The 26,891-nt window shown below is 43.4% G+C and overlaps 1 protein-coding gene across 5 annotated transcripts; it reads left to right on the top strand.

The window, feature by feature from the left end:
* Positions 1–1,424: 1,424 nt before the first annotated feature.
* Positions 1,425–22,867, top strand: MEAF6 (MYST/Esa1 associated factor 6). Of its 5 annotated transcripts, XR_494395.3 has the most exons (9): positions 1,425–1,566; positions 2,691–2,806; positions 6,683–6,770; positions 6,902–6,947; positions 14,043–14,235; positions 18,741–18,770; positions 18,876–18,933; positions 19,557–19,590; positions 21,331–22,867. XR_494395.3 is itself a non-coding variant. In XM_007979371.3 (8 exons), exons 1-8 carry the CDS (start codon positions 1,477–1,479, stop codon positions 21,337–21,339), a joined length of 606 nt encoding a protein of 201 aa, XP_007977562.1. In that variant the 5' UTR covers positions 1,426–1,476; the 3' UTR covers positions 21,340–22,867. The 5 variants fall into 5 exon arrangements, 3 of the variants coding, with proteins under 3 accessions (XP_007977562.1, XP_037853222.1, XP_007977563.1); XR_494396.3 differs by lacking the exon at positions 18,741–18,770 and having other exon boundaries at positions 1,426–1,566; XM_007979371.3 differs by lacking the exon at positions 18,876–18,933 and having other exon boundaries at positions 1,426–1,566.
* The last annotated feature ends 4,024 nt before the right edge of the window (positions 22,868–26,891 follow it).

The raw sequence follows: 26,891 nt of genomic DNA on the forward strand, positions 1-26,891 counted from the left end.
TTAAAACAGGCAACAAGTCAAGGATGTTTAATGTTATCATTTTTATTTAACAGACTACTGGAAGTCTGCACAATAAGGAAGAAAAAAAAAAGAAGCCAGCTTAGAAAGAAAAAAAAAAAACGCCCCATTTGCAGAGGAAATTATTATCTATGTAAAAAATTCCAAGGAATCTATACAAAACCCCCCTAAAATTAGTAAGGAAGTTCAGCAAGATGGCAGGTTACAAGATCCGCACACGAAACCAGTTATTCAGAATGCAGCACAGAGGGACAAAAAGATGGAAAATATAGACGGTAGGTTAAAAATAAAGGTTTCTTATGTTCGAGTTACAGAAAGAGAGAGAATATAAGACAGGCATCTGAAGAAAAATGACTGCGATTTCCCAAAACTGATGGAAGATACCAACCCACAGATTATAGAAATCCAAAGACTTCCAAGCAAGAAACAAAACAAAAAGAAAAAATATCCCACTTAGACTTATGATAGCGAAATTGCAGAACAGTGAAAGATGGAGAGCTGAGGAGGGAGAAATCAACAGGGGCCAAGTGAAAACAACGTCTACACCTTGGACTTAACGATAAAAGCGAATTCGTATTTGCAGAGTCACTGGCACCTGCCAAACCCCTTACACACATTAGCTGATTTACTCCTCACAGCAACTGTATTAAGCAGATTCTATCACTGCTTTCATTTTACAGATGAGGGAGTTGAGATTTGGTTATTTACCCAAAGGGGCACACTTTATCGATGTAGCGATAGGATTTTGAACAAGGTAGTTCTCGCTCCAGTTTTGTGCCCTTAACCACTAAACATACTTGTTTCTCCAAAGGGCAATGGGAAAATGGGAAGCCACTGAAAGGCTTTAAACAGGGGAGTGATAACATTTGTTTCTGGAAGATTCCGGCACCACTGTGGATAGTGGATTAAATGGGGCTAAAGGTGGAAATAAAGAAGCTGTTGGAATAATGTAGCCCCAAACAGGGAGGGCCTGAATGAACTAAGAAGGTGGCAAAAGGCGCAGGCACAAGCAAATGGATTCGCGAGCTCTTCCGGAGTCGAATACACAGGGCTTGACCTGGTATCGCGTTTTACTCCGGGTGCAGAGTGAGGAAAACCGGGTTTCTGACGCAGGCAATTCGGTGGATAGTGAAAGTCATTCACTGAAGTGGACTGAGGCGGGACGCACAGGAGACTCGGAGGCCTGAGGACGAGCTAGGCTTTGGACACGGTAGATTTGTGGCGTCTGTAAAGCCGGCGGCCAGCCGAGGGGCAGGAAACGGCCTAAAGGGCAGAGCAGAAGCCGCGTTTTTGGAGCTCTTTGAGAAGGATCTTCCAGAGTCCCAGCCGCAGAGCAGCTCTGCGCGGCGTTGCACGCGTCTCCGGAAGCCGCGCGCGCAGGCGCAGTGCGGGGGGCGCCCCCTGGCGGCGCAGGGACCGCCCCCAACCTCGCGCCGCCGCCGCCCGCCTCAGCCCAACATGGCGATGCACAACAAGGCGGCGCCGCCGCAGATCCCGGACACCCGGCGGGAGCTGGCGGAGCTCGTGAAGCGGAAGCAGGAGCTGGCGGTGAGGGGCTAGGACCGGGGTTGCCCGGCATGGGGCTCCGCGCCCGCCCCGCCTCCAGGCCCCAAGCCCGGCCGCGCCAGGCCGTTCGTTACTCCGGGGGCGCGGCGCGGCGGGCTGGGTGCTCGGCGGCCTGAGGCCGGGTGCGCATTCTGCGGCCCGCCGGCGGTTCAGCTTCCCGGCTGTGCGAATCCGGAGCCGGGAGGGAGCTGGGAGCGCGGGAGGGGGAGGGGCAGCGGCAGCCGCAGGAGGGGGCGTGGAGGGAGGACGGTGCCGGGGCTCGGGACTCGGGGAGAGGGCGCTAGGAAGGGCGAGCGTCCATGAGCCGCGGGGGTGGGCGAGGCGGGCGAGTCCGTGATCTTTGCGGGGTGGGGGTGGGGAAGGAGGCTAGTGTGGGAGGGGGACCGAGTCACCCTGTCTGGACTTTGGAGGATGGTGGGGAGCGTGTTCTTTTTGGTACCAGTAGTAGGTCCGTTGAATGGAGGCTTTTGATAGACAGGGTTGTGATGTGTTTGGGAATATCTAGAAGGTGACAGGCGAGGGAGAAGAACACATTCTGGAGAATTCGGAATTGTGACAGGCACCCAAGGCCCAGTGCACCCTGGTGGCTAAGCTCCTCCTGCCCCCGTGTCTGGGCTTGGGCACCCCGGAGGCCCCTCTCACCTGAAGCTGCCCTTCCAGGTTTCCATAGCAACTGGCAGCCCGGTGCCTGCAGCCTCTCTGAGCCTGCGGGGAGGGGAGCGAGTTGACGCTGAAAGGCTGCTCACCCTTCCCTCTCCTGGTAGCGATACCTTTTGTGCGTGGGAGTGGACATCGCACAAGTTCTGCGTTAGCCTGGGTTCTTGACTCCTGGTTTCCGTGAATCCTCTAAAGTATATGCAAAATTTCGCGCGTGTGTGTATTTTTCTGGGGACATGTTTTATACATTCAGAGGTCCATCACACCCAAAGGTCTAGACTGTCTTAGTCCTAAACGGCTGCTCCTCCCCATATCATCCATCTCTCCACAGGGTGATTTAGTGTGGACAAGCTTGCGTTTACAAATCTAATATCAGGATTTCATTTTGGTCAGACTTAAGTGTTTGCATTTAAAAGGCATTATTCATGTCCTTGTTTTTCATCTCTCAGGAAACACTGGCAAACTTGGAGCGACAGATCTATGCTTTTGAGGGAAGCTACCTGGAAGACACTCAGATGTATGGCAATATTATTCGTGGCTGGGATCGGTATCTGACCAACCAAAAGTGAGTGTCGAAAGCCTGTAGTGTTCCTATTGTGTTCCTATTGTGTGTGTTTGTAGGACTGTAGGCTCTTAGTAGCAAGTTTGCTAGAGGCAGTAGTAAAGTGGTGGTGTGGTCTGGACTTGAACTCTTGGACTCTGGCTCAGGCACTGCCTCACTGAATAATCTTAGACAAAGCTCACATCTGTAAAATAGCAAAAGTTGGGCCTATGGCACAGGGTTGTGTGAGGCTTAAATACAGCATATGACAATATCTTTACACAACATCACTCTATTAAATTTTTTACACATTTTAATCAGTCGTGAGTTCTACCCTCACAGTATTTTTCTTTTCTTTTTTTCTTTTTCCTCCTGAGTAGCTGGGATTACAGGCGCATGCCACCATGGCTGGCTAATTTTTTTATTTTTAGTAGAGACGAGGTTTCTCCATGTTGGCCCAGCTGGTCTTGAACTCCTGACCTCAGGTGATCTGCCTTGGACTCCCAAAGTGCTGGGATTATACGTGTGAGCCACCATGCCTGGCCACTTTTCTTTTTTCTAAGAGACAGGGTCTCATGCTGTTGTCCAGGCTGGAGTACAGTAGCACAATCTTAGCTCACTGCAGCCTCAAACTCCTGGGCTGAAATGATCCTCCCACCTCAGCCTCTCGATTAGCTGGGACTACAGGCACACAATACTGCACCTGACTAATTAAAAACATTTTTTTTGTAGAAGTGGGGTCTCACTTTGTTGCCCAGGCAGGCCTGGAACTCCTGGTTTCAAGCAGTCCTCCTGCCTCAGGTTCTCAAAGTGTTGGAATTAAAGGGGTGAGCCACCACGCCCAACTGACCCTCACAATTTTTGCCATACCTGTGTGCCAGCTGTACCACTGCTTGCTTAGTAATATTTTTAAAAAATTTCTAAACTTTTGGATTATCTTCAAGTTATAGAAAAATGGGAAGAATAGTATATGAACACTTGATACTGTCCTACCTATATGCAGATTGTTAATGTGTTGTGATATTTGCTTTCTCTTACTCTCTATAATATATATTAATATAAGCACACACCTATATTTACATTTCACGTTTTTAAATTGTGAAATAATTATAGATTCATAGGGAGTTGGAAGAATGGTCTCTTGTAGTCTTCATCTGGTTTTCCCCAATAGGTGTGTTTTATGTAACTCTAATACAGTATCAAAGCCAGGAAATTGACATTGGTACAATGTATATATATAGTTCTACCTCACTTTATCTTGTGTGTAGATTCATGTGACCACAATCAAGTTACTTCATGAACTATTCCATTACCACAAAGATCTTCCTCATGCCACTCCTTTGTAGTTATATCTCCCTGTCCCCCTACCTTTTTTTCCTACTTAACGGTTTGAAAGTTAAATGCAGATATACTGACACTTTGCACCTAAATGTGTCAATAATTACCTCCTGAGTATAAGGACATTTCTCCTACCTAACCAGTTATTATACCTAGAAAATCAGTACTACATTAATAGTATATAATACATAGTCTTTATTAAAATTTCCTCAGTTGTCCCCAAAAATTCTTTGCTGATTTGTTTTGATCCAGGATTCAGTAAGCATTCATGCATTGCATTTGGCTGTTATGTCTTAAGATTGAAGAGAGTCACCCTTTTCGTGGTGGTTGTGGTGATATTCATGACATTGCCTTATAGAATATCGCAGTTTCCTGAGATTTTTTGAGGGCAAAACTCATGACTAATTAAAAGGATCCTGAAAGATCCTTTAAACATTTTTGCAAAAATGTTACATAGGCAATTGGTGTATCTTTTGTTATCTATCTCTTTGTTTATCAGGAGGCACATAATGTCACGTTGTCTTATTATTTGGTGCTGTTAAGTTTGACCATATGATTTATCTGCTATAAAAGTTCGTTTTTTCCAGTTGTGATTAACAAGTAATTTTGGATGTTATTCTTTGAGACATTATGAAAATACTGCTCCCTCTAAATTTGTATTCAGTTGTTTAGTGTACACTGTTGAGTCTTATCTGAATCCATTAGTACACTGGAAGTTGTAAAATGGTGATTCTCTAATTTTATTATTCCCTTTATTACTGGCATTCTGAGAAAGAGTCTTCCTTTTTTGACTTCTCTTTCTTTCATTCTCCCACATTTGTCCCAGCTGTGGTCAGAGGGAGCCTCTTCAAGCTGGCTTGTTTGTCGTTTCGACGTGACCCTATTATTTTTGGTGCACTCCATTGCTTTCTGGCCTAAAAGATGTCCCATACTTACCTTGTGCATTTTTTGTCCCAGACCTAGTATCAGCCATTCCTCTAAGGAACCCTGGTTCTTTCTTTAAATTTGAGAATTAAGTTTATTTAAGAGACACTTCATATCACTAATCTGTTCTCGACTTTTTAAATAATAAGTGTTAAAATAAATACATATTGGCCGGGCACAGTGGCTCACGCCTGTAATCGCAGCACTTTGGGAGGCCGAGGCGGGTGGATCACCTGAGGTTGGGAGTTCAAGACCAGCCTGACCAACGTGGAGAAACTCTGTCTCTACTAAAAATACCAAATTAGCCAGGTGTGGTGGTGCATGCCTGTAATCCCAGCTACTCGGGAGGCTGAGGCAGGAGAATCGCTTGAACCCGGGAGGTGGAGGTTGCAGTGAGCCGAGCTTGCATCATTACAGTTCAGCCTGGGCAACAAGAGCGAAACTCCGTCTCAAAAAAATATATAAATAAATAAATAAGGTAAAATAGATACATATTAAAATGAAAATGTGGCCAGGCACAGTGGCTCACACCTGTAATCCCAGCACTTTGGAAGAGTAAGGTGAGTGTATCACTTGAGATGTGGAGTTTGAGACCAGCCTGGCCAACATAGTGAAACCCTGTCTCTACTAAAAATACAAAAATTAGGCATGGTGGGGTGCACTTGTAGTCCCAGCTACTTCAGAGGCTGAGGCAGGAGAATCACTTGAACCCAGAAGGTGGAGATTGCGGTGACTCAGGATCGCGCCACTGCACTCCAGTCTGGGAGACAGAGTGAGACTCTCTCAAAAAAAAAAAAAAAAAAGCCTAGGTGCGGTGGCTTACGCCTGTAATCCCAGCACTTTGGTAGGCTGAGGTGGGCAGATCATGAGGTCAGGAGTTCAAGACCAGCCTGGCCAACTTGGTGAAATCCCATCTCTACTAAAGATACAAAAGAAAAAATTAGCTGGGTGTGGTGGTGTGTGCCTGTATTCCCAGACTACTCTGGAGGCTGAGGCAGGAGAATTGCTTGAACCTGGGAGGCGGAGGTTGTGGTGAGCCGAGATTGCCCATTGTACTGCAGCCTGGGTGACAGAGTGAGACTCCGTTTCGGGAAAAAAAGAAAAAAAGTAGACTGGGCTTGGTGATTCATACCTGTAATCCCAGCATTTTAGGAGGCTGATGTGGGTGAATCACCTGAGGTCAGGAGTTCGAGACCAGCCTGGCCAATGTGGCAAAACCCTGTCTCTACTGAAAATACAAAAACTTCCCGGGCATGGTGGCGGGCACCTGTAATCCTGGCTACTTGGGAGGCTGAGGCAGGAGAATCGCTTCAACCCGGGAGACAGAGGTTGCAGTGAGCTGGGATTCTGCCATTGCATTCCAGTGTGGGTAACAGAGCAAGACTCCGTCTCAATAAATACATAAATAAATTAATTAATTATCTTAAAAAACATGTGAAGCAGCTAAATCTCATGTCCCACAGTGGGCCGTGTACCATATATTGGAAAACATTGCTTTCTATGTTCAGCATAAAGGTCGTTTGGACCAGTCTAAGTGATATGGAGGCTTTCTGTAGTGAACATGAGTCCTGGGGCATCCCCAGCTTGAGCCATAGACATAGCTTGGTGCTCATGATGAGTTTCTTCTGTGTGTTTTAGAAACTCCAATAGCAAAAATGATCGAAGGAACCGGAAGTTTAAGGAAGCTGAGCGGCTCTTCAGTAAATCCTCAGTTACCTCAGCAGCTGTAAGTAGTGGTGGTGGGGGAATCTTTCTTTGGCCTGTTGTTGGGGAATGTGTTTTCTCTTTCCCTTCCTCTGGGAGTGCTCTTCTGAGGTCTGTGGTCACTTTTCTAGTAACTGGTGGCTTTTCTTTTAGGCAGTAAGTGCATTGGCAGGAGTTCAAGACCAGCTCATTGAAAAGAGTAAGTTTATGTTTTTATGTTTCTCATCAGTTTATTTTTAAGCTACCATCGCCCTTATATTTAATTCATCCAATTATGTATCTGAGAACTGCATTTCTTATGCTCTTCCCTCTTCCCCCTAGAAGTTTAAAAACTTTTAGGGTATCCTTAATCATGTTTTTCTCCACTCCCCCACCCAGACAAGGTCTCACTGTATAGCCCAAGCTGGAGTACAGTGGCATGATCATAGTTCACTGCAACCTCAAACTCCTAGGCTCAAGCAATCCTCCTGCCTCAGCCTCCCAAGTAGCTAGGACCACAGGCATCCGCCACCACACCTGGCTAATTTTTAAATTTTTTGAAGAGATAGGGTCTCACTATGTTGCCCAGGCTAGTCTATAATTCCTGGCATCAAATCATCCTCCCACTTCAGCCTCCCAAAATGGAGTATAGGCATGAGCCACCATGTGTGAGCAATCATATTTTTTCCTTTTGAGGAAGAAGCTACTCTTCTTGCCTCTTCTGTTGCATGAAGATTGGCTTTAGCATCTCAAAGGGACAAAGATATATTTTCATTCCTGATAAATCTTATAAATTCTTAGGGAATTAAAACAATAACTTTTATGGAAAATTTCAAATATGTCTTATAAATCTCCATGTACCCAATTTAATAATTCTTAGAAAATGTTCATCTTGGCCTGGTGCAGTGGCTTACACCTGTAATCCCAGCACTTTGGAATGGAGAGGTGGGAGGATTGCTTCAGCCCACAAGTTCAAGACCAGCCTAGTCAACAAAGCAAGACTCTTGTCTCTACAAAAAATTGAAAAATTAGCCAGGCTTGGTGGCATGTGCCTGTAGTCCCAGCTATTAGAGAGGATGAGGTAAGAGGATTGCTTTAGCCCAGGAAGTTGAGGCTGCAGTGAGCCATGATCATGTCACTGTTCTAGCCTGGGTGACAAAGTGAGACCATGTCAAAAAATAAATTAATTAATTAAATAAATGCTCATCCCATCTTAAATATAAAATGGAAAATAGTGCTGTTTACTTTGTAAACGAATTATATCTTATTTTTTATACATAAACCATACAGTCTAATTTCCAGTGATGGGTTATAGATTTGTGCATTTATCTTTCTGAGTCAGACTCAGTGTAACTGTACTGGTTGTTCTGTCTGTATTTCATCACCTTGAAATACAACCCGTTCTTGGTATTACTGTGTACTTCTTTCAGAAGGTATATCTCGTTGTTGGATCTAGTTCTTTTTGCATTGGTGCAATGATATGAGGAAAAGGGATTTTAGTAGTTTGGGAATTAGAAGTATTTAATTATTATCTCTATGTACAGATTTCTAAATTTGTTGCTATGCCCTTAACCTCTTTCCTGGCTTTACTCCTGCATTTCCTTTTTTTTTTTGAAACAGAGTCTCGCTCTGTTGCCCAGGCTGGAGTGCAGTGGCACGAGTGGCATGATCTTGACTCACTGCAACCTCCGCTTCCTGGGGACCTCCCAAAGTGCTGGGATTACAGGTGTGAGCCACTCTGCCTGGCCTGAATCCTGCATTTCCTTCTAGACATTTCCACTCATACTCACTCAAACATTTGATCTAAAACAGAATTGTTCTGTTTCCTTCAAAATTGTGTCTTCACAGATTTTTTGTGATGATACTCTGTAGACGTCTTTGACTTCTTTCTGCCAGCCTCATCAATTATACCAAGTGCTTTTGATTTTTCTTTTACTATGACTCTCCACTAAATCTTACTTCTTTTTAATTAATGCTACTCTAGAATGTAGAGCTATATTACATTTTTTGTAGAGGAACAGAACTGGTTAAGGGACACCCTGGACCTCACTCCTGAGTTGAGATGGAATGATATTTTAGTTTTCTTTTTTTTTGGAGACGGAGTTTTGCTCTTGTCACCCGCACTGGAGTGCAATGGTATGATCGTGGCTCACTGCCACCTCCACCTCCCAGGTTCAAGCAATTTTCCTGCCTCAGCCTCCCGAATAGCTGGGATTACAGGTGTACATCACCATGCCCATCTAATTTTTGTATTATTAGTAGAGATGTGGTCTCACCATGTTGACCAGGCTGATCTTGAACTCCTGACCTCAGGTGATCCACCTGCCTTGGCCTCCCAAAGTGCTGGGATTACAGGCGTGAGCCACCAGGCCCAGCCCTGACTTAGTTTTCACAAGAGCCTGTAATCCTGCCCTGGCTTAGCTGATCATTCAGTATATGGCTGTTTACCTGTCTGCCTGCAAGAATAGCTGCACCCAGGTACTTGTCAGGAAAAGACTCAAAAGTTACTGCTTTCAGAAGCTTGACTAAGACAAACACTTATGTACTAAAGATTTTTGGCTGAGCACAGTGGCTGGCTTATACCTTTGGGAAGCCGGTAGTCCCAGCTACTCAGGAGGCTGAGGTGGGAGGATTGCTTGAACCCAGGAGTTTGAGCCTGTAGTGAGCCATGACACTCCAGTCTGAGTGACAGAGCAAGACCTTGTCAAAACAAAACAAAAACCTAAAAAAGCTAGCGAGGTGGCTCACACTTACAATCCCAGCACTTTGGGAGGCCGAGGTGAGAGGATCTCTTGAGCTCAGGAGTTCAAGATCAAACTGGGGAACATAGTGAGACTCTATCTCTACCAAAAACAAAACAAAACAAAATTAGCTGGATGTGGTGTCACACACCTGTAGTTTCAATGACTCAGGAAGCTGAGGGAGAAGGATCACTTGAATCCAGGAGGTCAAGGCTGCAGTGACTGTGCCACTGCACTGTACTCTAGCCTGGGTGACAGTAAGAACCTATCTCAAAAAAATAAAAATTAAAAAAGTCCAATTTATGTATTTTTCTTTTGTTACATTTGTTTTTGTGGTCATATCTGAGAAACCATTGCCTAACCCAGTGGCATCTAAATTTTTTTTTTTTTTTTTGAGATGGAGTCTTGCTTTATTGCCCAGCCTGGAGTACAGTGACGTGATCTCAGCTCACCACAACCTCCACCTCCTGGGTTCAAGTGATTCTCTTGCCTCAGCCTCTCGAATAGCTGGGATGACAGGCGTGTGCCACCATCCCCAGCTAATTTTTGTTCTCTCCTATTTTTAGTAGAGGAGAGGTTTCACTATGTTGGCCAGGCTGGTCTTGAACTCCTGACCTCGTGATCCTCCTGCTTCGGCCTCCCAAAGTGCTAGGATTACAGGCGTGAGCCACTGCGCCCGTCCTGGCATCTGAGATTTTTAGTTTTAGCTCTTACATTTGTGTCTGTGATCCATTTTGAGTTAATTTTTTTGTATGGTGTGAGTTGGGGGTACAACTTCATTCTTTTGCATGTGAATATCTGGTTGTTCCAGCACCATTTGTTGAAAAGACTTTTCTTTCTTCATTGAATCGTCTTGTCATCCTTGTTGAAAATCAGTTGACTGTAAATATAAGGGTTCATCCTGGGACTCGGAATTCTAGTCCCTTGATTTATATGTTTATGCCAGTACCACACAGTGTTGATTACTGCAGCTTTGTGTAGCATGTTGTTTTTTTAGTGTGAAATCAGTTTTCTTGAACATCAGAAGGGCAGGATTGGTCAGTATGCTTTTTGTATAATAGCTTCATAGCTCTAGGCAGGGATGTCCAATCTTTTGGTTTCTCTGGGCCACATTGGAAGAATTGTCTAGGGCCACACATAAAATATACTAACATTTACTATAGCTGATGAGCTAAAAACAAAAAATCACAAAAAAATCTCATAATATTTTAAGAAAGTTTACAAATTTGTGTTGGGCCACATTCAAAGCTGTCCTGGGCTGCATATGGCCCATGGTCTTTGGTGGGACAAGCTTGCTCTAGAGTTTCCTTTTCTGTTGTTTTCCTAAAATGCGTTCAAAAATAGGGTTTCATGATTTCTGAGATTTGACTATTTCTCTCTTCTGCTTTTCTGGAACTGTTTCCTTTACTTCTTGTACCCATATGCTACTCAATTTAAAATCTCTTCCTAGCAGATTATAATGTAAAGACCATAGGAAGAAGAAAACTGGGCCAGATGTGGTGGCTCACACCTATAATCCCAGAACTTTGGGAGCCTGAGGCAGGCGGATCACCTGAAGTCAGGAGTTTGAGACCAGCCTGGCCAACATTGCAAAACCCCATCTTTGCTAAAAAGACAAAAGTGAGCCGGGCATGGTGGTGGGTTCCTATAATCACAGCTACTCAGAAGGCTGAGGCAGGGGAACCATTTGAACTGGGAAGGTGGAGATGGCAGTGAGCTGAGATCGCGCCAGTGCACTCCAGCCTGGGTGCAACACAGCAAGACTCTGTCTCAAAAAAAAGAAAACTGGTCCCTTGGTTCTGCTACCACATGACCTTTTTTGGCAAGTTTTAGAAATTGATAATGTGTGTGTGTGTGTGTATGTGTGTGTATATATATATACATTTTTTTTTGTTTTTTGTTTTTTGAGACGGAGTCTTGCTTTTGCTGCCCATGCTGGAGTGCAATGGCGCCATCTTGGCTCACTACAACCTCCACCTCCCGGGTTCAAGTGATTCTCCTGTCTCAGCCTCCCGAGTAGCTGGGATTATAGGTGCCCACCACCACGCCCGGCTAATTTTTTGTATTTTTAGTAGAGGTGGGGTTTCACCATGTTGGCCAGGCTGGTCTTGAACTCCTGACCTCAGGTGATCCAGCTGCCTCGGTCTTCCAGAGTGCTGGGATTACAGACATGAGCCACCGTGCTTGGCCAGGTAATGTATATATTTAGGATCCTTCAACAGTTGAGTAAAGTGAAAGTCTTCCCTCACTCATCCTCACCTATTAAGAGTTTAAAGAAATTCCTTTCAGGAAAAACAAGTATATATATAAATGAAATACAAATATAACTGTATTAGTCTGTTTTCACACTGCTCTAAAGAAATAGCTGAGACTGGGTAATTTATAAAGGAAAGATGTTTAATTGACCCACAGTTCTACATGGCTGGGGAGGCCTCAGGAAACTTACCATCATGGTGGAAGGTGAAGGGGAAGCAAGCACCTTCTTCACGAGGCGGTAGGAGACAGAACGCGCATGAAGGAGGAGCTTCTAAACGTTTTTAAAACCATCAGTTCTTGTGAGAACTCCCTCACTATCACAGGAATAGCACGGGGAAAACCAACCCATGATCCAGTCACCTCCCACCAAGTCTCTCCCTCAACATGTGGGGATTACAATTTGAGATGAGATTTAGGTGGGGACACAAAGCCAGACCATACCAATAACTATATAGATACATATTTTTTGAGATGGAGTCTTGCTCTGTCGCCCAGAGCAACATTGCAGTGGTACAATCTTGGCTCATGCAGTCTCCACTTCCCGGGTTCAAGCAATTCTCTCTGCCTCAGCCTCCTGAATAGCTGGGACTACAGGTGCCTGCCACCACACCTGGTTAATTTTTGTGTTAGTAGAGATGGGGTTTTGCTATGCTGACTAGGCTGGTCTTGAACTCCTCACCTCAGGTGATCCAGCCACCTCGGCCTCCCAAAGTGCTGGGATTACAGGCATGAGCCACTGCATGCAGCATTTTTGTTTTTATTTTTTTTTAAGAGACAGAGTCTTGCTCTATTGCCCAGGCTAGAGTGCATTGCAGTGGTAAGATCACAGCTCACTGCAGGCTCAAACTCATGGGCACCTCAGCCTCCTGAGTAGCTGAGACTACAGATATGTGCTGCCATGTCTGGCTAATTTTTAATTTTTGTTTTTATAGAGATGAGGGTCTGGCTGTGTTGTCCAAACTGGTCTTGAACACTTGGCCTCAAGCCATCCTCCTGCTTCAGCCTCCCAGCGCACTGGGATTACAGGCATGAGATACTGTGCCTGATCTATAAATATATATATATTTATACAAGTTGTTATTGAGCTTGCTTTTATTTATTTAATATAATCTACAGTGATGTTTTAAAATTGAGAACATGTGTCAGCTGAATATTACTGCATTTTAAAAATATTCTTGGCAGAGTGCGTGGCTCATGCCTGTAATCTCAGCAGTTTGGGAGGTTGAAGCAGGAGGATTGCTTGAGCCCAGGAGTTCGAGACCAGCCTGGGCAACATAGTGAGACTCCATCTTAAAACAAATAAAATTATCCAAGTGTGGTGGCATTTGCCAGTAGTTCCAGCTACTGGGGAGGCTGAGATGGGAGGATAATTTGAACCCAGGAGTTTGAGGCTGCCATGAGCTGTGATCACACCAGTTCATACCAGTGCACTCTAGCCTGGGTGACAGAGTGAGACCTTGTCTCAAAATACAATAAAATAAAATAAAACTTACCAGGGCTGGGTGTAGTGGCTCATGCCTGTAATGTCAGCACTTTGGAAGGCAGATCTCTTGAGCCCAGGAGTGCAAGACCAGCCTGGGCAACATGGTGAAACCCCATCTCTGCAAAAAATAGAAAAATTAGCTGGGCTTATGCTTATGGGCACCTGCAGTCCCAGCTACGTGGGAGGCTGAGGTGTAAAGATCACCTGAGCCCAGGAAGTAAAGGCTGCTGTGAACGGAAATTCCACCACTGCACTCCAGCCTAGGTGACAGAGTGAGACCCCATCTCAAAAAAAAAAAAAAAAAAAAAAGACTTATCAGGTTCAAGTTCAACAGATCTTAAAGGTTAAACAAACAAAAAACAAAATGGAAAACTTAGAGTAATTCAGGAATGGGCTGTCTTCTGTCTCTTTGGCCTTTTTGTTTTTTATTTTTTTTTAAATAAAAAGACAGGATTCCTGTATGGTTTGGGGAAGAAACCAGGGCCAGCTACTTTTTCCAAGATCATCCCTCACTCCCCTGGAGTCCTATCTGATGCTTTATGTATAATTATTAATCCCATTAGTGTATTCTGTGGTTAAATAACCTTTATGCAGTGAAGTTATCCTGGCTGTATGTTCCTGTCTCCCAGCTGTCCTTAGAGCTGTTGTCTCTGGTTACATTGTTTCAGATTACATGCTTTTTCAGGACCTCTGGTAACTTTGATCCTTTGTGTGTATCTTCTCTGTCAATTAGAGGATGGGGAATGGTTTTTTCCTATTAGTGTTCATGTTGATGGACGGATTGCCTGAGGAGTACTGATGATGCATTTGGAAACTTGTGTTTTATTTCCTCCAGGGGAGCCAGGAAGTGGGACGGAAAGTGACACTTCTCCAGACTTCCACAATCAGGAAAACGAGCCCAGCCAGGAGGACCCTGAGGATCTGGATGGATCTGTGCAGGGAGTGAAACCTCAGAAGGCTGCTTCCTCTACTTCCTCAGGGAGTCACCACAGCAGCCATAAAAAGCGAAAGAATAAAAACCGGCACAGGTCAGTGGCAGGAATCCCACCCCCTGCAGCTCCCATGACCATTGCTGTGAAGGGAATTGCCTAGAATAAAAACTCTTTAGGATTGTTGCAGACCCTTTCTGTTGCTGATGGCAAGAAAGTCCTTAGGTCCAAGTGAATGGGCTAATTTGCTCAAAGGGAGGAATTGGTGGGCATTAGAGTAACGTTCAAGGAAGACTCCCGGGCGTCCTTCTCACTGTTTCTAGTGTAGAATAGTTTTATTCCATAAAAACCTTGTTTCATATGGTGAATATGGAATGATTTTAGACGAGAAAAAGAAATAAAAATGGAATCTGTGTAATAGTGTTTGAAAAATGCCACTAGTACTTTTTGGGAAGCTGTAAAGTGGGCTAAAGTCTTCTGCTGATAATCCTGATCTTTTGCCTACTCTTGTTTCTTTGTGGATGGAGAGAACTGATTTGACATGCCTTTTTTTCTCTTTAAATGCAAGTTGTTTTTTTTTTTTTTAATTGCTTGTGATTTTTCTGTTTCTGTATTTCTCAGCAATATGCTGACTTCAGATACTGGAGGAACAGTATAAAGCCTGTAAAATATGACAGTGTCTTCATAGGTAACGTGTAACGTTGGTGCACCGTGTTTCTTTTGTGGTACATAATGAGATAGGAATGACGTCAGTGGACAGAGAGGCCAGGTATCACCCAGAGAGGGTTTCAGCATTCACTCTGCCTGGGGTTTGTATGATAATGCTGGGGTTTGTTAACTCAGATAATTGGAAATTATGCAGCTTGACCTAAAGAGTATAATGTACAGTTTCTAGAGTAAGGAGTTTTGTTAGCCTCAAGCCTTCCAGGAGTAATGGAGACCCTATACATACCTGTTTCCATGCCTCCTAGAAGTTTCAAAGCCAGGGCAAGATTCCTCAGTCTAGAAACTGTACCTTTGTTCTACTTCTCCTGGAAGACTGCATGCTGAGCAGGTGAAAGGGGGCAATGCAGGGAATGGGTGGCATTCCCTGTCCTCCAGTTTGCTTCTGGATTTGCTTTACAAATCTGTAGTGTATTCCTTCATGCACCCAACGTATTAAACTTGTTAGTTTCATGGATATGACAGTGCCTGGGGATAACGTAGAATTAACTGTACCTGATTTGAACCTCCTTGGTTTGCATCAGCTGGTTCTTCAATTATTTTAAGAGTTTTTCTTGTTGATGGTAATGGTGTTTTCTAGACTGCAGAAATAGTATTTCCTTCAAATAATGACTGAGGACTGCTGCTTAACATTTTTCTGCAAACCAGAAGTCACCATCCTAATTGCATAACTGTAGTAAGAAATAGCAAACATTGCATATCTATTTCTTTATATATTTTTGAAAGGCTATAGGTTATTTGACCAGCTGTAATAAGACTGGTGCTAGCTTATCATGAATAAGAGAGAAATACATTCTTAAAATTTTTTTTTAATTGTCAAGTTAATTAAATGTCATGCTCTGTGTTGCTTTTATTAAATTTACTCCAGTGTCATTTATTGTTTTTATTTTTTTTGAGACGGAGTCTTGCTCTGTCACCCAGGCTAGAGTGCAGGGGCGTGATCTCAGCTCCCTGCAACCTCCGCTTCCTGGGTTCAAACGATTCTCCTGCCTCAGCCTCCTGAGTAGTTGGGAATACAGGTGTGCACCACTGTGCCCAGCTAATTTTTGTATTTTTAGTAGAGACACATTTCACTGTGTTGGCGAGAACTCCTGGCCTTGGGTGATCCACCTGCCTTGGCCTCCCAAAGTGCTAGGATTACAGGATGAGCCACTGTGCCTGGCCTAGTGTCATTTCAAAGTAGTGATTATTTTCTTATTTCATAGTGTCTAGAGTAGGGAGGAAACTCTTTGAAAGTTTCTGGGACTTTTTTCCATTACTGATTAATAGACTAGATAGCTGTTTATTTCAGGTAGTTCTTCCTTCATTTCCATTAATGACATTATTAGCTGATGACTGATAAAAAGGAGTTAAAGAGGTGCTGAACTTTGCTTTCTTCTTGGAGGTTTCTAGCACATTTCCATAGGAGTAATACTTCTTCCTATCCTAGGAGATACCTCCTTCCAGAAAAATAGTGGTAGTTGTAAAGATCTTTGATATTAGTTACTGCTTCACAAATAGTGTTTTCTGTTTGGAAAGCAGAATCCTGCTTTTTATTGCTTTTTATTGCTGTCCTTTTGTCTTCCCTCTGATTTAATATCTGGCTGATCTCCCTTGGCCATAGGCACTCATCTGCCCCAAGAAAGGAGAGTGAAGCTGATTTGCTTCCTTTCTAGGGAAGCAAAATTCAGTGTGCCTGAATGGCACATGAGTGGTCAGTTAAGGCTCTCGGACTCCTGCCATCTTTAGTCAGGAATTGTGTCTGCTCCAAGTCCCTTGCCATGGCTGACTGATATCTCAGTAGGGCTGGCAGATTGGGGTGGAGACAGAGCATGGTGTCTATGTACATGTTAAGTTTGTACCCAGTATAGTACATGTTTCTCCTCCAGTGTGCCATACCCCATATAGTGAGATGAGTCAATAATAAATTATTTCAGCAGATGTTTCAGTACTTACTGTGTGCCAGACACTAGTTAGTGGTGAGCAAAACAAAGTGGAAATAAATATGGCACTTAAGCAAAAGGAAATAACTTTTGAATTTGCCCTCTTCAGGAATATGAAATTCTTTTTTTTCTTTTTTTTTTTTTTTTTGAGTTGGAGTCTCGCTCTGCCGCCCAGGCTGGAGTGCAGTGGCCGGATCTCAGCTCACTGCAAGCTCCGCCTCCCGGGTTCACGCCATTCTCCTGCCTCCACCTCCCGAGTAGCTGGGACTACAGGCGCCCGCCACCTCGCCCGGCTAGTTTTTTGTATTTTTTAGTAGAGACGGGGTTTCACCATGTTAACCAGGATGGTCTCGATCTCCTGACCTCGTGATCCGCCCGTCTCGGCCTCCCAAAGTGCTGGGATTACAGGCTTGAGCCACCGCGCCCGGCCCTCTTTTTTTTCTTGAAACAAGGTCTTGCTGTATTGCCCAGGCTGGAGTGTAAAGTGAAACTATTTTGTGAGAGATGTTGACATTAAGCTTTCTTCCAGCTTTACTCTTGTAAACATTGTCTAGGAGGAGAATGTAGCCATTTGCATATTGTTTTAGGACCTAAATGTAGCCATTTGCATATTGTTTTAGTCTGGAAGGTGTTGGAGCCAGCGTAGCAGCAGGTGTCGTGCTCCAGGTTAATGTTTGCTTTGGAGGCCTGCCAATACCATGGCCTGCTAGCGATGATGGCACAAAATGGTCTCCTCCTCTGTACGGCTCCCTCCAGATCCCTGAGACTCAGGTGCTTGTGGATGGCAGCTTTCCCTTGTTTTAACAGGGGTGCTGCAGGCCGGGTGCAGTGGCTCATGCCGGTAATCCCGGCACTTTGGGAGTCCGAGGCAGATGGATCACCTGAGGTCAGGAGTTCAAGACCAGCTTGGCCAACATGACGAAACCCTGTCTCTACTAAAAATACAACAATTAGCTGGACTTGATGGCAGGCGCCTGTAATCCCAGCTACTAGGGAGGCTGAGGCAGTAGAATCACTTGAACCCAGAAGGCGGAGGTTACAGTGAGCCAAGATTGCGCCCTTGCACTCCAGCCTGGGTGACAAGAGCAAAACTCGGTCTAAAAAAAAAGGGAGTGCTGCAGACTTTTGTGTTTCTCGATTGTAGCCCTGATGTAGATAGTTAATTGCCATCACCTACTTAGGTGGCAGAGCAATACTGTTCTTCATTTTCTGGAACAAGGTTTCACCACTCAAGTTTATTCATTCAACTTTGGGCTTGTAGGATGAACGCTGTAGAAAAGGAGCATGGTATTCCCTGAACATGTTTAGAACATAGAACTTGAGGGAGGCTGAGGCAGGAGAATGGCGTGAACCCGGGAGGCGGAGCTTGCAGTGAGCTGAGATTGCGTCACTGCACTCCAGCCTGGGTGACAGAGCAAGACTCCATCTCAAAAAACAATGACAACAATAACAAAAACAAACAAACAAACCATATAACTTGAGTAAAAAGTTGTAAAATGTTTTCCTTTTTCAAAGTTTAGACTGTGTTGTAGTTTTTTATTTTAGTGAAAGTATATTATGCTGAGTTGTTAGTACTGTCTTCAAAGTGCCTTTCGTTATATAACTAAACCTTTCTTTCTCTGTTTCTCTAATGCCCTAATTATATTTTTCAATACAATTAAATATTTTAAAAGTTCTAACTCCGAATTTGGCAGCTAATAAAAGGGCTCCAGGTGTCTGTAGTTTTCTAATGAAATAACTTTTTCTTTCATAGTCTAGTCTTCTGATATGAAATCCACTGAAGGAAGGGAATCTCCTGACCACAAAATCTTTGGTGCTTTGATGTTTGAAACTTTGTTGCTTAAGATTCTTAAAGCTGATTTTGTTTCTACAATTCTTGCTAGGGTGGCTAATCGACTAATTTGTTCAATTAGTATATTAATTTCTATTGCTTTCTTCCTTTCAAATGCTGCCCCTCAGCCCGTCTGGCATGTTTGATTATGACTTTGAGTAAGTTTGATTTGAATTAGTATTTGTGCTGTGTTGTTTAGTGTGTAGACACCAGTATGCCTTTTTGAGACCTTTCTAACCCATAGTTTATCTGTTTAATTGTAGGTATGTATATTAGGTTAGGCTGGGAAGTTTTTTTTAAAAACAGAAAAACGTGATGGAGGTAACATTTTATTTAATAACTTAAGCAAAATTAAGTAAACTTCACTTTTATGCATTTTAATTTCTTTTAAAATAGATAACCTTTAACTCATATTTAAATTGATTTTCTGGCTTTGCTTCATAAGGAGAATAATAGCTTAAGATCTTGATATTTTGCTTTGGAAAGATTTAAAAACTGAAATTCATTTAATTTATTTTGCGTTTCATGTCCAGAAATACAAACTCCTAGTCTCTTTCCTGTTGTTAATCACCATGTGTCTCAGTAATTTTCAGTGATATAGTTACAGAACTAACACATTAACATAGAGCATGCCCTCTTAATTCAACCTCTTTAACATGTAGTTCTGGAATTGTTTTAACATTATATGGCTTTTGTAGCTGCTGTATACATTTCTTTTTAGAGTCATCTAAGTTTGCCTTAGGGCAAAAATGTGTGCTCATAATTTTTAATACTTGCTTGATAATATCTGGGTAAACAACTAAATATGACATAGTCTAATGAAGAATGTGGATTTTTCTTAACCAAATAGTCTTTGTTATAGCTTATGCCCTATGCAGTAGCTGATTGTGGGACCCATTTCCTGTAAATTAAAATGGAAATATCTTTTATCTTTTCTGTCACAGGATTGATCTGAAGTTAAACAAAAAACCACGAGCTGTAAGTATCAGCCAGACCACTTCAGAGAGGCTGGCAATTTTGTAGATGATTAGGAAAATGTATTTGTCTTCAGAGATTGAGTGTTCCCAACCTGGAGTCATAACTCTTGATTTAAAGTCTGGGGTATCCATCTGGATATACTTCAACTTTTAGGTGTTACTTTTTTTTTTGAGAGACAGTTTCTTGCTCTGTCGCCTAGACTACAGTGCAGTATCATCACGATCAAAGCTCACTGTGGCCTTGACCTCCTGTGCTTGGCTTCCTGAGTAGCTGGGAGTACAGGTCCATGCCACCTCGCCTGGCTAATTTTTGTACTTTTTGTAGATACGGGGTTTTGCCATGATGCCCAGTCTGGAACTCCTGGACTTAAGCAATCCTCCTACCCCAGTCTTCCAAAGTGTTGGGATTACAGGTGTGAACCAGCATGCCTGGCCCGTGGTTTTGTATTTTAAGGAGAGAAAGAGGTCACATACTTTTCTTTTTTTTTTTTTTTTTTGAGACAGAGTCTCGCTCTGTCGCTCAGGCTGGAGTGCAGTGGTGCAATCTTGGCTCACTGCAATCTCTGTCTCCCAGGTTCAAGTGATTCTCCTGCTTCAGCCTCCTGAGTAGCTGGGATTACAGGTGTATGCCACCATGCCCAGCTAATTTTTGTATTTTAGTAGAGATGAGGTTTCACCATGTTGGCTATGCTGGTCTCGAACTCCTGACCTCGTGATCCGCCCACCTCAGCCTCCTGAAGTGCTGGGATTACAGGTGTGAGCCACCGCATCTGGCCGGTCACATACATTTTTGATGATGAAATTTCCCTTTAATTAAATAATAAATTGTTAATACTAGCTCTTTTTTTTTTTGGACTAGTGAGTTCAGATGCTCTAATAAGAGCAGAATTGATGTTTCAATCCCTTTATGGACTCAGAAGGCAGACCATTTTCAGATGTGAAGTATTGTACATTATATTTGGAATACAATCTTTTTTTTTAGTGTGTGTGTGTGTGTGTTTGTGTGTGAGTGTGACAGGGTCTGGCTCTGTCACCCAAGCCAGAGTGCAATGGTGCGATCTCGGCTCACTGCATCCTCTGCCTCCCAGGCTCAAGCCATCCTCCCACCTCAGACTCCCAGGTAGCTGGGACCACAGGCATGAGCCACCACACCTGGCTAATTTTTATATTTTTTGTAGAGATATGGTCTTAATTTGTTACCCAGGCTGGTCTCGAGCTCCTGACCTCAAGTGATCTGCCCGCCTGGGACTCCCTAAGTCGTGCTGGGATTACAGGCTTGAGCCACCACACCTGGCCTGAATTATAATCTTTTTTTTTTTTTTTTTTTTTTTTTTTGGAGACAGAGTTTCACTCTTGTTGCCCAGTCTGTAGTGCAATGGCATGATCTTTGCTCACTGCAACCGCCGCCTTCCAGATTCAAGCGATTCTCCTGCCTCAGCCTCCTGAGGCAGGAATTACAGGTGCCCACCAACACGTCCCGCCAATATTTTGTGTTTTTAGTAGAGATGGGGTTTCACGATGTTGGCCAGGCTGGTCTCGAACTCCTGACCTCGTGATCCGCCCACCTCGGCCTCCCAAAGTGCTGAGATGACAGGTGTGAACCACCACGCCCAGCCTAAAATAGAACCTTTAGCTATGGAGCAATCCCCTGGCAGAGTTGTTAATGCGATATTTTTTTCCCTTAGGGTCAAACAACTGTTCTGCTAAGAGTAAGTTGGGACTTTTGTTTTTCTCTCTTTAGGATTATTAGAAGACACGTTAGTGCAGAAGCTTCCAGGCTGTAGAGCCCTGCTTCTTCCCTTCTCTGACCTCACAAAGATAAACATCGTTCACCTGAGTTCGTGGCCATCCACCTCTGCTCTCCCAGACCCAGTGCCTGTGACTTTGAGTAGTTTGTTCTAAATGTGGTGACAAACAAGTCATTTCTGTAAGACATTGGATCTTACTTTATGTCATTTTTAGTAACAGAACTACAGGAAGATCAAGACAATGTTATAATCCCAGCAAGTTGCTAACTGTGCGTTTCTCCCTTCTTAGAATGAATGTCTCCCCCCAAACTGGCTGGCACCAGCTTCATCTGTGATACCCATCAAGAAATGTTCTCTGGTTTTGTTTTATGCTGAAAGTAGAACACAAGTCGCATTTCAGATGGAGGCTGTAAATATCTGGCATTTTCTTATATTGTTTTATGTGTTCTTGTTTTTCTCGTTGTTTTTATCTTATTTTCTTTGGGGTTTTTTTGTAATGCCTTGTACAGCTCATACCTTCCTGCTGACATATCTGATCATCTTTTTCATGCAGTTGCCGATATTCATAACTGAAAATAATCTGGTTTATCATAAGTGAAATGGGAAACTTGGCTCTGTTTTTTTGCAAGGAGAGGTAAAGAGTGTTTATTTAGTAATTACCTATCTTAAATCTTTCTGAGTTGGTAGCAGATTCGTGTTCAAGGAGCAGGAAAAATGGAAAAACATAAGTTTAAATCAATTCTTTTAAAATAGCTATTTTTATTCTTTTGTATAAATAAAATTTCACAGGCTTCAAATTCTCATGCTTTACTTTTAAACCCAAGATTGTTTTTTCACTTATTTATTCATATCATGCCTTATGGAAATTTCTTTTTCTGTATTTTCTGTCTTTGCTGGTATTCACCTGATTAAATATTGCTCTAAAAATCACCATGGCATATGGAAAGTCTCAAAATTATACCAAAAGTGATAACTTATGTCATTCTTAAGTGGAGTGAAAGGATAGCATCAGTGAGAGCCAGTGTTGCCCAGCAGGTCTTCCTTTCTTGGAGGGCTTGATGGGCTGAGGAATTTGCTAGTAATTGTTACCTGCCTCTAGTGCTGTGGTGAATTTGAGACAGGGTCTGGCTGCACATTGGAATCACCTGAGAAGCTTTAAAATACTCATGCCTGGATCCCACCCCCAGAGACTAGGGTACAGCCTAGTTATTGGGAATTTCTTTAAAAGAGTTCCTGGGATTCTGATGAGAAGCCAGGTTGAGAACCACTACATTAGAAGACTGAATGGTTTAATTTAAGTCCTATGTTATGAATTGGTCTAAGGGATAAGATTTGGGGTCTAACCTTTCCTTTGACTCTAGTTAGTCATAGTCCTTGACTTATGCCTATATCTTTGTAAGAAACAGTATGTTTCATTTGTGATAATATTGGTAGGACCGAATATGGATGGCATCTACTGTAAAACAAGTCTACCTTGTCAGATGTGCAAAAGCTTTCACTCTTGTTCTCAAATACACTTTTGTGTGTGTGTGTGTGTGTGTGTGTTTTTTTTTAAACTCTGGCTATTTAGATGTCTTTGGCTGTGTCTTTGGTAGCAGAACTCCAATGTCAGGATTTTTAAGGAAATAGTTTCTTATATTTAGATTAATCCTTAAAAAAAAAATCCTAGAAGCATTCTATATTTTTTGTCTGTTGGTCTCCTTTACTGGAAGGGAGGAGTGGGATGCCTGCAGTTTCCTTCCTTTTGAGGAAAGCACACAGCAGATCTTAAAATATTTTTGACTCTTACAGGTTGAGATTGCTAGAGATGGAATAGTACTGCTCTATTGCACCACTGCACTCCAGCAGCCTGGGCGACAGAGCGAGACTCTGTCTCAAAAAAAAAAAGAATAGTACTGCTCTTAAAAAGATTATTCACGTATTTATGAAGCTGCAGTGCGATGCCTACAGTTTCCTTCCCTCTGAGGAAAGCACACAGCAGACCTTAAAATATTTTTGACTCTCATAGTTTGACATTGTTAGAGATAGAATGGTACTGCTCTTAAAAATATTATTTATGTATTTTATTCATTCATTCATTTATTTATTGACAGGATCTCGCTCTGTTTCCCAGGCTGGAGTGCAGTGGCCTGATCAAAGTTCACTGCAGCCTCGAACTTCTGGGCTCAAGCCATCTTCCTGCTTCAGCCACCCTAGTACCTGGGACTAAAGGTGCATGCCACCATGCCCAGCTAATTTAAAACATTTTTATTTTGTAATGATGGGTTCTTGCTATGTTGCCCAGGCTGGTCTCAGACTTCTGGCCTTAAGCAGTCCTCCTGCCTTGGCCTCCCAAAGTGCTGGGATTATAGGCATCAAGTGATTCTCCTGCCTCAGCCTCCCCAGTAGCTGGGACTACAGGCATGCGCCACCATGCCCATCTAAGCTCTTTGTAGTTTTAGTAGAGATGGGGTTTTGCCATGATGGGCAGGCTGGTCTTGAATTCCTGACCTCAGGTAATCCACCCACCTCAGCCTCCCAAAGTGCTGGGATTACAGGCGTGAACCATGGCATCTGACAATATAGAGTATTCTTGACATCTTGACCTGTGCAGTAAATAAGGTAATTAAAATGAATGATAAATAGTCTAAGCTTGAAAGTTAAAGAGCCTAAGCTTGAAACACTCTGTGACTTAGTTTTTGCATTTATTCTGTCTTCTGTGCCCCGCCCCCCGAGCCTTACTCCAAATTAATGAGGCATTATTTTATTTATTTATTTTTTTGAGACGGAGTCTCGCTCTGTCATGCAGGCTAGAGTGCAGTGGCACGATTTTGGCTCACTGCAACCTCCGCTTCCCGGGTTCAAGCGATTCTTCCGCCTCAACCTCTCGAGTAGCAGGGACTACAGGCACGAGCTACCATGCCCAGCTAATTTTTGTATTTGTAATAGAGACGGGGTTTCACATATTGGCCAGGCTGGTCTCGAACTCCTGAGCTCGTAATCCACCTGCCTCGGCCTCCCAAAGTGCTGGGATTACAGGCATGAGCCACCGCACCCAGCCTAATGAGGCATTATTGCTTAAAAAATTCACATCAAGCTGGGTGTGGTGATATGCACCTTTAGTCCCAGCTGCTTGGGAGGCTGAGAGGCTGCAGGATTGCTTGAAGCCAGGAGTTCAAGGCTACAGTGCGCTATGATCATGCCTGTGAATGGCCACTTAACTTCAGCCTGAGTAGCATAGCAAGACACTGTCTCTAAAAACAACAGAAAATTGACATCTGAAACCCTGACTACAGGAGCACTATACTGGTTTATGTGAAGTGTGGGGAGAGAGCAGGATTGTGCTTCTTTGTACACATTTGCTTCTCCCAGGATAGTGTCATAGCGCCTAGGGAGGTGATGTGTGTGTCAGATACAGTGATAGTGAAAAGAAGGGATTGGAATTTTCATACCTGTGTCTGTCTAAATGAGCGTTATCATGTCTGAATTGTCTAAGTGATAAGCTTCATGATTTGAAACAGTTTTCACTTTGAAAAATTGCTTCTATGGATTAAAAGTTGTCACCACTCAAGTAGGCTGTGGTTGGAGTCGATGCTGATTCTCACTTAGGGCAGTGGCCTCCAAGGGGAAGAGGGTGCACAGGATGGCTGGGTTGGGGAGGGAAGAAAAGATTAGGCCTTTGGTTTATATTCACTTTCAGGCTCAGCCTTATTTAGTTTCTCACTTTGAATGTATTATATATATACATCAGTATTAGTTCATTAGTACATGTAGGTCATTAATTTATAAATAAAAGGTTGAACTACAAGAAACTGCTGATAATCGTTTTTGATCTGTTAAAGTGGCAGTTATCATAGTTTAACAGGGTATACATGTTGGGGATGTATATGCTTCGAGTTTTTACCGTTTGTGTACAGAAAATAAACTTTGGAGACCCCTAGCCCCCTCCTCAGCTCCCAACCCCCACCCCGATAACTTATAACTATATCCTAGGTGTGGGGATGGGAAGATTTTAAAGTATCTTATTAATTTGAATACATGTGTCTTAGTCTGTTTGAGCTGCTATAACAAAAATATAAACTAAATGGCTTATAAACAACAAACATTTCTTACAGTTCTGGAGACTAGGAAGTCCAAGATCAAGGCACCAGCAACAGCCAGTGTCTGGTGAAGGTGTGCTTTCTGGTTCACAGACGGTGCCTTCTAGCTGTGTCCTCACATGGTGGAAGGAGAACAAGCTCCTTCAAGCCTCTTTTTAAAAACATTTTTGAGACGTGGTCTCACTTTGTTGCCCAGGCTAGGGTCCAGGGGCGCAATCACAGCTCACTGCAGACTCAACTTCCCAGGCTCAAGTGACCCTCTCACCTCCGCCTCCCAGTTAGCTGGGATTACAGTCTGTGTCACCACACCTGGCTAGCTTTTTTTTTTTTTTTTTTAATGTTTTGTAGGCAGGGTCTTGGTATGTTGCCCAGGCTGGTTTTAAACTCCTGGGCTCAAATGACCCTCCTTGCCTTGGCCACCCAAAGTGCCGGGATTCTAGATGTGAGCCACCAGGCCTGGCCTCAGGGCTCTTTTATTTATTTTTATTTTTTTAGAGACAGGGTCTCACTTTGTTGCGCAGTCTGGTCTTAAACTCCTGGGCTCAAGTCATCCTTTTGCCTCAGCCTCCCAAAATGCAAGGATTACAGGAGTGAGCCACCACACCTGACTCCTCAGGCCTGTTTTATAAGGACACTGATCCCATTTTTGAGCATTCTGTCCTCATGATTTAAGCACCCCAAAGCCACTTCTCTTAATTCCATCACTTTGGGGGTTAGTATTTCAACCTATGAATTTTGGGGGGACATAAACATTCAGACTGTAGCAACATGCAAATAGCATGTGCCCAAATGGCACTGAAGTATATTCAGGGTAAAGGAAGTGTTCCTGTCCCTCAGCTGTCAGTTCCCCTTCCCAGAGGCAACCCCAGAGTTCCATTGTGTCCTTCCCGAAGACCTTTGTACATGTATGAGCAGTATGCACGCATGCATGCGTCTGTTCACAGAAATGGTAGCATGCTGTTCTCTCCTTGCTTTTTTCATCTAGCAATCTAGCACAGAAAACGTTCCACATGTACAACTGCCTCGTTATTTTTATTGGCTACTTTATATTCCATTGCGTGTGTATACCAAAGTTTACTTAATCAGTCCTCTGTTGATTGCATTAATATTGTTTCTCATCGTTTGCTGTTTCAGACAGTGTCAGAGTGAATAGCCCTAGATGCATCATTTTCCAAGTAAGAGTACCTGTAGGATAAATTTTCAGCAGTGAGGCCAGGCATGCTGGCTAATGCCTGTAATCCCAGCACTTTGGGAGGCCAAGGCAGGAGGATGGTGAGAGGCCATGGTGGGAGGATTGCTTGAGCCCAAGAGTTCAAGACTAGCCTGGGCCACAAAGTAAGACCCTGTTTCTACAAGAAATAAATTAGCCAGGTGCTGTGGTGTGGGAGGATTGCTTAAGCCCTGGAAGTCGAGGCAGCAATCAGCTGTGATCATGCCACTGCACTCCAGTCTGGATGACAGAGTGACTTTGTCTC

This window comes from Chlorocebus sabaeus, chromosome 20 (genome assembly GCF_047675955.1).
Source record: "Chlorocebus sabaeus isolate Y175 chromosome 20, mChlSab1.0.hap1, whole genome shotgun sequence".
NCBI lineage: Eukaryota > Metazoa > Chordata > Mammalia > Primates > Cercopithecidae > Chlorocebus > Chlorocebus sabaeus.

Coding starts and splice junctions, on each gene's coding strand:
- MEAF6 (XM_007979371.3), top strand. CDS start 1,477: ATGGCGATGCACAACAAGGCGGCGCCGCCGCAGATCCCGGACACCCGG. Junction 1,567..2,690: donor AGCGGAAGCAGGAGCTGGCG/GTGAGGGGCTAG, acceptor TTCATCTCTCAG/GAAACACTGGCAAACTTGGA. Junction 6,771..6,901: donor CCTCAGTTACCTCAGCAGCT/GTAAGTAGTGGT, acceptor CTTTTCTTTTAG/GCAGTAAGTGCATTGGCAGG.